Here is a 12073-nt window from a genome sequence, read left to right on the forward strand (position 1 = left end):
CACCAACTCGGTCAATACAGTCGTCAATATGAGGCAAAGGATAGGAATCGGGTTTGGTCACTGCATTTACTTTACGTAAAGTCTGTGCAACAACGTGGTGATTTATCAGCTTTTCAACCAACAAACATGGGGAAGCCCAGCTTGATGATGACGGCACTGCAATGTTGTTTTCCAACATGTACTGAACTTCCTTCGCAATTATTTTACTCTTTTCCTCAGAGACCCTGTAGAACCTCTGCCGAATTGGTTTTGCATCACCCACATCAATATCATGCTCTATCAAGGTTGTTTTAGAAGGTGTATCTCTAAACAAAGTTGGATAACTTTTAATTAATGCAGACAGTTCTGCACGTTTATCAGTAGGCAAATGGCCCAACAGCACATCCAAGTTCTGAAGAGTGTCTGAATTCTTCAGACGACCAAGCAATAAAGGATCATCAGGTGCTGCCACATCCTCCCCCACAAACTGACTGCGCCATTGTACAAGCAGTCAACGCTGGACTCAAGTGGAAGGAGAAATGAGAGAGCCTGACAGACCGACGGACAAAGGACGAACATGATATGGTTTTAACAAATTAACATGGCAAAGTTGATTTCTTTTCCGGCGATCTGGGGTAGCAATCAGATAATTCAGGTCAGACAGTTTCTGTACTACGGTGTAAGGCCCAGCAAACCGTGCCTGGAAAGGTGACCCTGCAATCGGCAGCAAAGCCAAAACCTGGTCACCCCCTCACTAAACTGCTGCTCTTCAGAACGCCGGTCATGAAAATATTTCATCTTGACCTGAGCCTTCCCAAGGTTCTGTTTGGCCAACTGACCTGCCACATACAGTCTGTGCCGAAAACCATTAACATAATCTATCAAATTCACTGGTGGTTCACCTGATAACCACTTATCACACAGCACTTTCAAGGGTCCCCGAACTTTGTGGCCAAAGACCAAGTCATTTGGGCTAAACCCAGTACTCTCCTGGCACACTTCCCGTGCTGCCAACAGAAGCGTTTGATGGAAGCGCTCTAAAGCACCTTGGCTCTGCGGATGATAAGGAGAGGCTTTGTTATGTGTAATATTCAACAGCTTAAGAACTTGCGCAAATAGATTGGATGAAAAGTTTGATCCCTGGTCACTCTGGATAATCTTGGTATGCCAAATATAGAAATAAACTGTGTCAATGCCTTCACCACAGACTTGGCTGTGATGGTACGCAGTGGATATGCAGCAGGATAACGCGTAACCTGGCACATCACAGTCAAAAGATACTCTGAACCAGATTTTGATCTAGGAAGAGGGCCCACACAGTCAATGATCAAATGTTCAAATGGGTTACTCACAGCAGGGATGGGACAAAGTGGAGCAGGTTTAATAGACTGATTGGGCTTACCTACAACTTGGCAAATATGGCAGGTTTTAATGTAAGCTGAAACATCACGCTTAAGACGTGGCCAAAAGAAGTAGCGCAAGATGTAATTGTAAGTCTTCGTCACTCCCAAATGCCCAGATTTGTCATGAGAACACTTCAACACCTCGTCACGGTATTTAGTCGGAATCACAATCTGGACAACTGGACGTCCAACACAGTCCAACCCTTGCGGACTCCACTTACGGACTAGTACATCCTTCTGCAGAAAATAACCCGAGGCCGCACTTCTAGCGTCAACACTAGGTTGCACCTGGCAAAACAACTCAGCCAAAGACTCATCAGCATGCTGTGCTTGAACTAGCTCTTGTTGGGAAACTGACAAATGTTCAGGAACAATCAAATCTTTGACAACCTGACACTCTTCTGCTTGAGTTACAGGCTCCGCATCCCTTTTAGCTGCAGCCCTTGTAACAGCACAAGCTACAAAGTCAGAAAAACCCTGTTCACACTCATGGGACTCATTCAGAACTCTAGATTTAACAGGCAAAGAACTGTCAGCCCAGACGCGATTTCCAGCCAAATCATTGCCCAAAATCACATATACGCCCTCAAGTGGCAAAGCAGGACGAACACCAATGCAGATATCATCATCCACAAAACTGCATGACAGCCTGACCTTATGCAATGGGGCACAGATAGTGGTTAAACCCATGCCTTGAACAAGTACACACTCACTAGTATCAGTAACCTGTGAAAATGGTAACACGGAGGCTAAGATAAAGAATCCTTCGCTCCTGTGTCACGCAAAATCTTTACAGGAACTTTATGAACATCACCTGGGAGTGATACAAACCCATCTGACACAAAGTCCTCAAACCCCGAATAGCTCTCCGAGTCAGACTTAGTCAAAACTGGCATTTCCTGAGGGACTACTGAAATTTCCGTGCAGGAATGGTAAGAGCCACAGGCTTAACCTGTTTGCCTGTGCGTGCCAACTTGCTTCTCAACAAGGGACATTCTGCTTTCCAGTGTCCATCACCATGGCAGTAGTTGCAAGCTTGACCAAGCTTACTGGGCTTCACACCACCATAGCCTTTTGCAGGATCTGATGACATAAACTTAGTTTGACCCAAAACTCTAGCAGGAGCACCAACTGAAAAAGTGTTTCTACCAAACTGCCCCTTATGTGCCAAGACATATTCATCCGCCAATTTAGCAGCGTCAGAAACTGTTTTCACTTCCCGTTCGGCAATGTAAGTTGCAACCTCAGGAGGAACACGCTCTTTAAACTGCTCTAATACCATTAATTCACATAAATCCTGGAAAGTAGACACTCCCAGTGCAGAACACCATCTGTTGAAGTGTTTAGTCAAATCCCTCGCAAACTCTAAATGCGACTGCTTATCAGACTTTTTCCATGATCTGAAACGTTGACGGTAAGCTTCTGGTACCAACTCATACGCTTTCAGAACTGCATCTTTAACAGTAGCAAAACTCTGACAATCAGCTGCACTAAGTGCTGAATAAGCTTCCTGAGCCTTCCCAGTCAAAACAGACTGTAACATAATCACACAGTCAGCTTCTGGCCATCCTCTCAAAGCGGCAATGCGTTCAAAAAGGGAGAAAAAGGCATCTGGCTCTTTTTCATCAAATGTTGGCACCAAGCGCAAATTACGCACAACATCAAAAGTTTCAACTCCTTGTGGAGAAGACTCTTTAGCCTCAACACCACCTGATAACTTGCCCGCCTTGATTAGGTCTAGCCGATACTGCTCTAGCTCCATCTTTTCCTTTTCTAAAGAATGCCTCACACGTTCTTTCTCAATGCTCAGCTTGTCTCTTTCCATTTGTAAGAGTAACAACTCCTTTTGCTGCTCAAAAGACAAAGCAACGGCAGTTGAGACCACACACTGATCAACCTCTGCCACTAAAGCCTGCATTTTACGTGGCAACACGCCTGTCTTTACTAATGCAGCCTTCAATACTCCTTTAATCTCATCTTTCAACCGTTTATCCCCAACGTCTACATCATAATGTTCAACAAGTTTCAACAGTTGTTCTTTAGTACAACTGTTTAAGAGTTCCTCCGATGGAGACTGAACAAAAGCATCAACTGTAGCCATAACAGCAAAGTATTGATCTTGAAATGCAAGTGAAATCAGCACTTCCCCACTAACTGCCTAACCAAAATCTACGTAACTGAAGCCTAGTCTTCATGCAGTTACTTACGGTGGGTACTTACGCACTAAAAACCACCAGAAAGAGAAGGGCAACTGCACAAACAGCGACCCCCTCAATTCTGGGGACGTGCTCCCGAGACGACTGCTCTAACCGTGTTCACCGCAACAGAAATGTCAATGAATGAGTCTCAAGAGAGAAACACTCCTTCAACCTAACAGGGAAAGCACTGGTTTTAACTTATGCACATTCAACAATCAATACAGCTCATATGCTCCAAAGTTGACTCAAGACAGCACATCAGCACTAGCTCCACCAAACCTAAGCCTATAGGAAAACATCAGTGTTAACATGACTGCCTCCACTCAATCCCCCTAACAAAACGGCCTCCCAAACAAAACACACAGCAAACCCAGAACATCAAACCACCACAAATAACCAAACGCATCAGCAATTAACTCAACAACTGCCTACAAAGCAAGGCCTAGCCAAGACACAACCAGACAAAGCCAGCCAAATAGATGAAATCAAACAGCACTAGCTGCAATCAGCTGCAAACAGACCAGCTCTCAATCAAACGTCAGAAAGCTTACCAAACCAGGGTAATATCCCGGACGAGCACCCCCATTTGTCACAACCCGGCTCATAGGAAGTGACAAACAAATGGGAGACCACACACAGGCTTCTAAAGGCTGTAAAACATATTTAATGAAAATAAGGTAAAGTAACTTAAACACAATGTAAAGGACATAACAGCCATAACTGAAACTTCCAAACGAACAAGACGGGAGCCAGAGACAGAGCCAGTCAGAGCAAGAGAGAACCAGCTGGTTCAGTCAAAGTGTCTTTTATATGCACTGGGACTGGCCTACTCAGGTGTGCTGCATCTGTAATTGGGTCAGCTCCACCTACCTGCAAAAACAGGTAAAAGCAAAAGCAAAACACAAGGCCAGCCCACTGGCTGTCACAATTAATCTAGTACTTTAATGTTGCATATATTAATGCACGCCATGAACTCTGTAGAAATATGTAAAGAAAGAGACACTCTGGAAGATTTTATACCTACCAACAAAAACAAAGGTTTAAAACAATTATAACAGCAGCAAATGTAAAGTCAAGTTCACATATCGGCAAAGGAAACTAGAGACCACTATGCCAACAATGCTAACAAACAACATGGCTATAAGGCTAGCTGAGATGAACTCACCGAGGAACAGTTCCAGCACAGTTACTCCTGATATACACATCCCTGGATCTCCTCTTTCAGTCTGCCTCACTTCTTACAAAGGTCCAAACTGTTTCCTGTACAGGGGTTAGGACTTTATGTAGTTTTTTTTAAAGTATTATTTTCTGTTTATTTTTTCCAATTTATCTTTTAAGAAATAAAGAATAGAAAAATAAAGTCAGTAATTTTCCTCAAACTGTGATCTGACTGGCTTAATAAGTCAGATCTCATTTCCTATTGGAGAGGAAAGTTAAGTTCCACCCCTCTGTAAATATCTGTAAGAAGTCCAGTGAAGTGCTGCCGAATAAGAAGAAGAACAATAATAATAATAATAATAATGTGTAGTATGATTAATATGACTGTTCCACATAACCCTATAAAAAAGAAAAACATATTAAAGAAGTCATGGTGGATATAAAAATACTGTGCAAGAACTGCTGTACCAAGAATAGTGTGTAGTAACAGTATGTTACGCCCCAGTCTAGGGGTACAGGAACATAGCAAACGGGTTAAAAACGAAGTGACCCCGACCTGGTCCCCAAAACCTTACACAGAAAAACTAATGTCTTAAGTAAACGGTGGTTTATTTGTCTACACTGAAAACTTAACTCCGGGGAAACAAAGGCCAAAATAACAAAGAAAACAAGCTAAGTCAGGAGAAGAGGCGCTTCTAAAACCCTATGTGAAACAAAAACCAAACAAAAGACACACACCACACCTAACTCCCTAACTGAAATAACCAGGAGAAAACAGTACAGGAAAATAATAAGGCAGCTCACCCCTTCTGTTTCAGTGTCTATTTACAAGTGAAGACTAATTTACACACTATCTACAAAGCTCAATCTGAGGAACCACACACGAATAGCACAAGGTTTGGAAGCCAGGGTCAGGTCTGCTGCTGCTGTCAGTCGCTGCCATTCAACTGCTGACGAGGGGACCGATCAGCCGCCACCAGCTCTCCAATCAGGAAGGGCCTGTAGAGTCTTAAAGACACAGCACAACAAATATACACAGCCGGCCCAGGGCCGTAACACAGTATATGGAAAATTCATATTTTATTTTCATTATGGCCAGTAAATATGAAATATATTTCATTAATACATTTAAATGTATTTATTTATAAATGTATTTTATATTTAGTAAATTTATAATTGGCTTTAACTGCTCAGTGTAGCTTTCGCCCCTGTTACAAACTGGTTCAGACTCCTACCTTCATTTCAGTATTCTGCAAACCTCAGGTGGGTGATGTTTGCATCTGGCAAGAAATATGTGTATCTGTACCTCTGTGGGCTTGTCTGTGTCAATGCTCTGTTGTGTAGAGAGCTGAGGTTTGCTTGAGTCTTGAGCTGGTGTTCATAAAGCGCCTTGAGGCGACTGTTGTTGTGATTTGGCGCTGTATAAATAAAATTGAATTGAATTGAATTTAAAACCATGGATTACACTATGAGATATCAATCTGATCAATCTGAGAGGAGCAGTATATCGAAGTATGTCGATCCCACCAGATGGCCCTCCAACTACTGCTTTTGAAAATGACCATGCTGTTGTGTTCAGGCGCAGACCGTATTCCACTGGAGAACATTGTATGTGTGAATGACAGCAAGTTCAAATTCCATGCTCTAAAACACTGTGTGATAACAATAAGCAGATACCCATGTGTCTGGGAAATAAACATCCAGCCGCTCATGTCCACTATCGAGGGGTGTGTGTGTGTGTGTGTGTGTGTGTGGCCCCACTACCTCAGTGCACAAAAATGACCTCACATGGTTTTTTTTTTTTTTTTATTTGTTCATTTCAGGCACAACAAAATACATATATTAAACATAAAGTGCACAAAAACAAAAATCAAAATTTACCTGAAAAGGAGTGAGACGTGGGATGTTCCCACTCACAGGGCCATTTTTGAGCCAAAGTCTTTGCAGTAGTGACTTATAACTCATCGCTTGCTCATTTCTCTGCTGATGGTTTCACTGCGACTGGCGGCTCGAAAAATGAAGGTATGAGCATGATGGCCAAATGAAGCTCTCTGAAGCATCGACGTGTATAATTTGAAACAGGATTCATTACTCGAAGCTTTTCAACACAGTCCTCGTTTACAGCATCTGGTGGCCAAAGCATGAAGAGCAGCTTAAATCTACAGCTTGAAGTGAAAAGCTTCACTATGATTTCCCACTGTGCAGCTGTGACTGCAGCTGCCAGACAAGCCGTGTGATGACGTTGTTCTTACAGCATCAACACAGTAATTCAAATCAAACTTATGACAAAGGAGACCCTTGAACACAAATCAGCCTGATAAGAAAATGTTTGTGTGCTGGTTTGATTCCAGTCTCATGGAGAGGGCGGGGCTTATGTCCTATACTGCAGCCGGACATCAGGGGGCGATAGAGACGCTTTTGGCTTGTCTTTCGTCAGATGTTTTGTCAACCGTCGAAGAAGAAGAAGAAGAGCGGAAGACAAGGAGGGGAATTCAAAAGAGAAGCTGAGTTCTGTTGATATAAAGTTAAAACTGCGGGAGGCTGAGCAGCACAGATCCCTGCGGTGTGCCTTAAAGCAGGTAACACATACGGCAGAGTGACGGTGGGTTAGTGGGTAGCACGTTAGCTAGTCCGTGAAATTAACCAAACAATACAAACAACCAGTCTCACGTTGAAGTCGGTAGCTTGAGGCGACTAGTGTTGTGATTTGGCGCTGTATAAATAAAATAGAATTGAACTGAATAGTTTACACAGAGTTTGTAATTGCACAGAAATAGTCAGTTCACTTTAGACATGCTATTTTCAAACAGGAAGCTCAGAAAAAGCCCAGGAGCTTAACAGGTAGCCCCTTAAAACTGATGGGAGTGCTGGGTTTTAGGTCAAACTACTGGAACTCTTGAACCATTGGTGCAATGAAAACTTCCAATGGTTCCTGAACAACTCAACTCTGTACTTTTTCAGTGATATTAGGGTCATTGCGGTGATCCCAGGCAGGGTGCCCCATCCAAACCCTGGCAATGAACACAGAAAACAACCCAACAATCAAAACCAAGGAAAAAAGAACCCTCATGCAGGATGAAATGTCTGCAGAGCTGCATCACACTCACTCTTTGTTCTCTCAAACAACTAATCACCCTAACATCACTGAAAAGCGCGGCTTTCAGTAACTGTTGGAATTCTGTCAAATGAGCAAACGGTTCGGGAGTTATGGGACTTAAAGATGTTGAAAATAAAAACCGCTGTGAAACACGTGACGCCAGCGACAGGTTAGGTTTCAGAGGGTTAGAGTGGGAGCGTAGAATCCAGCTGCCACTCAGTGGTTCCTCGTTGTTTGGCCAGCTGCACTGAAACAGGAACATCCACCTGTTAGCCGTAAACTTCAGGTTTGTAATGCGTCTTATAAATGAAAACTGTGTTCACCGGGCTCCTGGTGCACCTGATGAACACACAGCAGTGTTTTTGTGATGATTATTTCATGTCTTTATAATATATTCATATGTAAAGCTGTGTGATTATGATGATCAGGGTTAAGGAGGACCTCAGACTGTGATCCACTCTGCGTTCTCCTGTCAGCATGAGTTTCTCCAGTGGCCATTCTCCCCCCCCCTCTCCTCTCCCGGTCCCTCTCCCCTTCTCCTCATCTCCCTCCCTGACGTGTTGTCCTGAACTCAACCTATCGGTCACGCTCGGCCTCCCCCCTAAGACCAGCCAATCACAACCAAAGCCCCGCAAACTGAAACAGAGTCAGCAGAGTGAACAAGCACAGCTGAAGCACAACCCTAAAGGACAGACGGACAGAAAGAGGAACAGACAGGTAATGACTGTGTGTGTGTGTGTGTGTGTGTGTGTCTGTGTGTGTGTGTTGACATCACGTTTATGGTGTCTTGCAGGTGTGTTCTAAAGAGGCAGTCATCACAGTAACACCAGAGCCTGACATCGACTCCAGCAGTGACGCCCCATTTCAGGACTGGCTGAGAGGTGAGAGCATGCTGCTGCTGCTGCTGCTTCACAGCAGATTATGACCTGCAACTGTACCAAAGTAAAGTCAGATGTACTTGGTATGGAAGATGCCATCATGTGCTGGGGATTTCTGGTAGAGTCACTGTGTCGAACCTTCTCTGCCAAACTCTTGGCTGTGAATAAACCTGGACCCAGCCCAGCAGAAAATGATGTTTCCTGAGGTGGAGCCTGTCCCAGCTGGCGAGCGCAGGGTGTACTCTACACGGGTCCATCGCAGGGCAACACAGATTGATACAAAAAATGTGTACCGAGTGTCCAGCTCCGGGGCCTCGAGGGCCACGATCTGGCTCTGGGGCCTTGAGGGCCGCCGTCATGCAGGTTTTAGATCTTACCCTGGGTCAGCTGAATCAAAATGTAGTTCATTCCCAGGCCTCTGGAGAACTTTAAGAGATGTTGAGGAGGTCATTTAGCCATTTGAATCAGCTGTGATGGATCAAGGACACATCTAACACCTGCAGGACACCGGCCCTCGAGATCATTATATTTTAATGGCTATATTGCGGTGTAGTTCTCACCCCTCAGCTGTGTCATCACCCTGCTGGGGAGGCAGGCCGGCGGCTGGCCTGGAAACCCAAATTTGTGAATGCAGTAACTCTGGAACAAAGCGATGTAGCATTGCCAAATAGATACCATACGTACGTTTGCTAAAACCTTGGGACGAGTGTGAATCTCACTGATCTCAACCTCAAACTCAAAGGCAGAGATTTTCAAATGTATACCACAGGTGCCTCTGCTGTAGGAGGCTGCCAGTATTTTACAGTTTGAGATTGGAGATTATATACTGCACGGACAAAAGTGCTGGGCCACACCTCTTCATTCATGTGTTACTTTTTGTGTTTTCTCTGCACCATGTGAGACAAGCTTATGTTGTTGTGTGTCTTTAACATTGATCACCAAGCACAATGTGAAGTGTCAGCTGCAGTGGTGTAAAGCACATTGCCACTGTGTTCTGTGGAATGACTACGCTTCTCCACCCGGCGATCGGATGGATGACAGAGGAAATGAAAGTGTCCTTCTTCTTGGACAGTGGTGCTTTTGTTCCAGCAGTTTCTGGAAGCACCAAGGCTCCGGCCTCATTCACTTATTAAAAGATTTAAGTGACTGTATGTATATATTTGAGACCCCACAGATCCTTCATGTAAAAACTGTATAAGACTATAAAAAAAGAATGAACTGCAGGTTCCTGAAATACCAACAACTCGTTTTTGTTTTGTTGTGGATGATGACGTCAGCTTTGTCGTCTCCAATAGAGCTGAGTGTACTTCTGTGCTCGTTAGGCCGTCCGCCTGACTGATTTACTAAACTGAATGAATTATTCAGTCTTTGTCCCGTCTGCTGCTCGTTGTAGGCCTCAGACATGTGGTGGAACCTCCTGCTCCAACATCCACTCATGACCTGAGCTGTCTGGAGAGGGCGGAGCTAAATTCCACCCTGGCTCTGAAGACTAGGCTTCAGTCACTGCAGGTGTGCACAGTTTTATTCAATGACCACTCAGCTGATTAACAGCTGCTCACGCTCATCTATCTGTTGTCCTACAGGATGCTCAGTTTGACTCCCAGAGGGCAATTCAGCAAACACTACAGAAGTCAGAGAGCACAAAGAATCGTATTAATGCCAGAGCTACTGAAGGTAACGCACAGATCCTATGTTGTCTTATTTAAAGTCTCCCTTGGTCACTAACAGCTGTTTCTCTGTTGTGAATGAATGAAAAGTACCTCATTCATCCCGTATTTGTAGAGTTCTGTTGTTGCAGGTGAAAAGCTGATGAAATCATTAATAATAACAATAATAATAAAGAATCCGTCAGCGGATGAGCCCTCTCGAGTGATCCAATCACTCTCACTCAGTAGTTTCAGCCGTTCTCCACCACTCTAGGGGGCGTCTCCCACTTTGACCTCCGGACTTCCAGGCCAGACTGGGCACATGCTTCTGTATACTACGCTGACCGCTTGGTTATGGCGTTATAAAACAAATAAAGGAGAAGAAGCCCCCAGTGTGGAGCACTCAGTAGTCCGTGGTGTGAGTGACAGAAGTAACAGGAGGGAATGTTTTCAGCAGTCTGTGCGCGCAGAGTTCTTACCAACATTTTTGTTTTCTTTCTTTTGTGTTTCTCTGCTCATGTGCTCTGTAGAGGTGAACGTCTCTCGCTCTCAGCTTCTCTTCACTTCGTTGGTCAGCGTGGATGTGCAGGAGGATCAGCTGATAACCCAGTTGCTCCAAGATAAGCTGCTGCGAGCTCCACCTTCCCAGTGCCGTGGAAGGAGGAACACTAAAGGGCCCTCCTCCCTGTTTTTCATAACATCTGACCTGCTCAGGCAAAAGCCCCTTTCACCAGAGGAGGTGCCATTCAGCCGTAAGCTCTCCACATCAGCTTGCCCCGCCCACTCGACTTTTGACCTCTACAGACGGCAGCGGTCCTGGGAGACGACACCCTGAGTGCCGACTGGGATAAAGATGGACGTAGCCACTGTGCCACTGGCCGTACAGCTGAATCGTCTCACTGTTGCTTTGAAACTGGAGGTGACCTGTGAGGTGTTTGCAGAGTTCGTAGGCCCGCCCACCGTGATCCCTTCATGCCAGAAGTGATGTCACATTTGCTTTTGTTCCAGATTTTTGTAACCTCTCATTGTGACGATATATCAGTGCAGAAGCTCGGGGCTTTCCAAATTAAAAGAGGAGATGACTTTGTGTCCTCGTTTTCTACTCCTGTAGACACAGCCTGAGATTTACTGGAGGTAATGAAATGCTTATTCAACACATGTAACAATTATCTATTTAATAGTTTTAGGAGAAAGTGGTCAAAGTGTATTTGTTAATGTTTTATGTAACTATGTAAATGAAAATGTGTTTCCTTAGAAACGGAGCTCAAGTCAAAGTCATATTTTAGCATCATTTCAATAAAACCTTTTGTTATACTGTTTGTGCTTTTCTTTGGGGGGGATCAGCTGTTCATCTTTATATAAGCTCTGTTGTTGGTTTTCAGCTGTTGTATAAATGAAGTCTGTGTCCTCCACCATAATGTTTCAGGGTTTTTGGTTTGTTGTTTTAGAAACTTCAGTTACATCATACAGAAGTGAAATTGTTCAAAGGAATACGATACTAAAAGTTGGATGCTTCGAGTAGAAAAGCACAAAAGCTTCTGTTAGTGATGAAAGCCATGGAGTCACTGCTCAGGTGTGATGGACCGTCTATAACCTCAAACATTGAGTTTCCTTGGCTGTGTTTGGGATCGCTGACTTGATGACACGTTCACTGTCATTTCGCCTTCATCGTCCTGGTCGATGGCAGCAGGTGTTTATCAAGAATGTCTCGTAG

The 12073-nt window shown here is 44.3% G+C and overlaps 1 protein-coding gene across 2 annotated transcripts; it reads left to right on the plus strand.

Moving 5' to 3' along the window:
• The first annotated feature begins 7123 nt into the window (after positions 1-7123).
• On the plus strand, positions 7124-11673 carry ppp1r35 (protein phosphatase 1, regulatory subunit 35). 2 transcript variants are annotated; one of them, XM_039610647.1, is made up of 6 exons: positions 7124-7317; positions 8312-8552; positions 8629-8716; positions 10107-10222; positions 10297-10387; positions 10890-11673. In XM_039610647.1, exons 2-6 carry the CDS (start codon positions 8313-8315, stop codon positions 11192-11194), a joined length of 840 nt encoding a protein of 279 aa, XP_039466581.1. In that variant the 5' UTR covers positions 7124-7317; position 8312; the 3' UTR covers positions 11195-11673. The 2 variants fall into 2 exon arrangements, with proteins under 2 accessions (XP_039466581.1, XP_039466580.1); XM_039610646.1 differs by having other exon boundaries at positions 7129-7317; positions 8264-8552.
• The last annotated feature ends 400 nt before the right edge of the window (positions 11674-12073 follow it).

The sequence above is a fragment of the Oreochromis aureus genome, linkage group 4, assembly GCF_013358895.1.
Source record: "Oreochromis aureus strain Israel breed Guangdong linkage group 4, ZZ_aureus, whole genome shotgun sequence".
NCBI lineage: Eukaryota > Metazoa > Chordata > Actinopteri > Cichliformes > Cichlidae > Oreochromis > Oreochromis aureus.

What these genes read in the sequence shown, in the direction of transcription:
- ppp1r35 (XM_039610647.1), top strand. Translation starts at nt 8,313, where the DNA reads ATGAGTTTCTCCAGTGGCCATTCTCCCCCCCCCTCTCCTCTCCCGGTC. An exon ending in ATTTCAGGACTGGCTGAGAG is followed by an intron (nt 8,717 to 10,106) that starts GTGAGAGCATGC and finishes TGCTCGTTGTAG; the next exon opens with GCCTCAGACATGTGGTGGAA. An exon ending in TAATGCCAGAGCTACTGAAG is followed by an intron (nt 10,388 to 10,889) that starts GTAACGCACAGA and finishes TGTGCTCTGTAG; the next exon opens with AGGTGAACGTCTCTCGCTCT.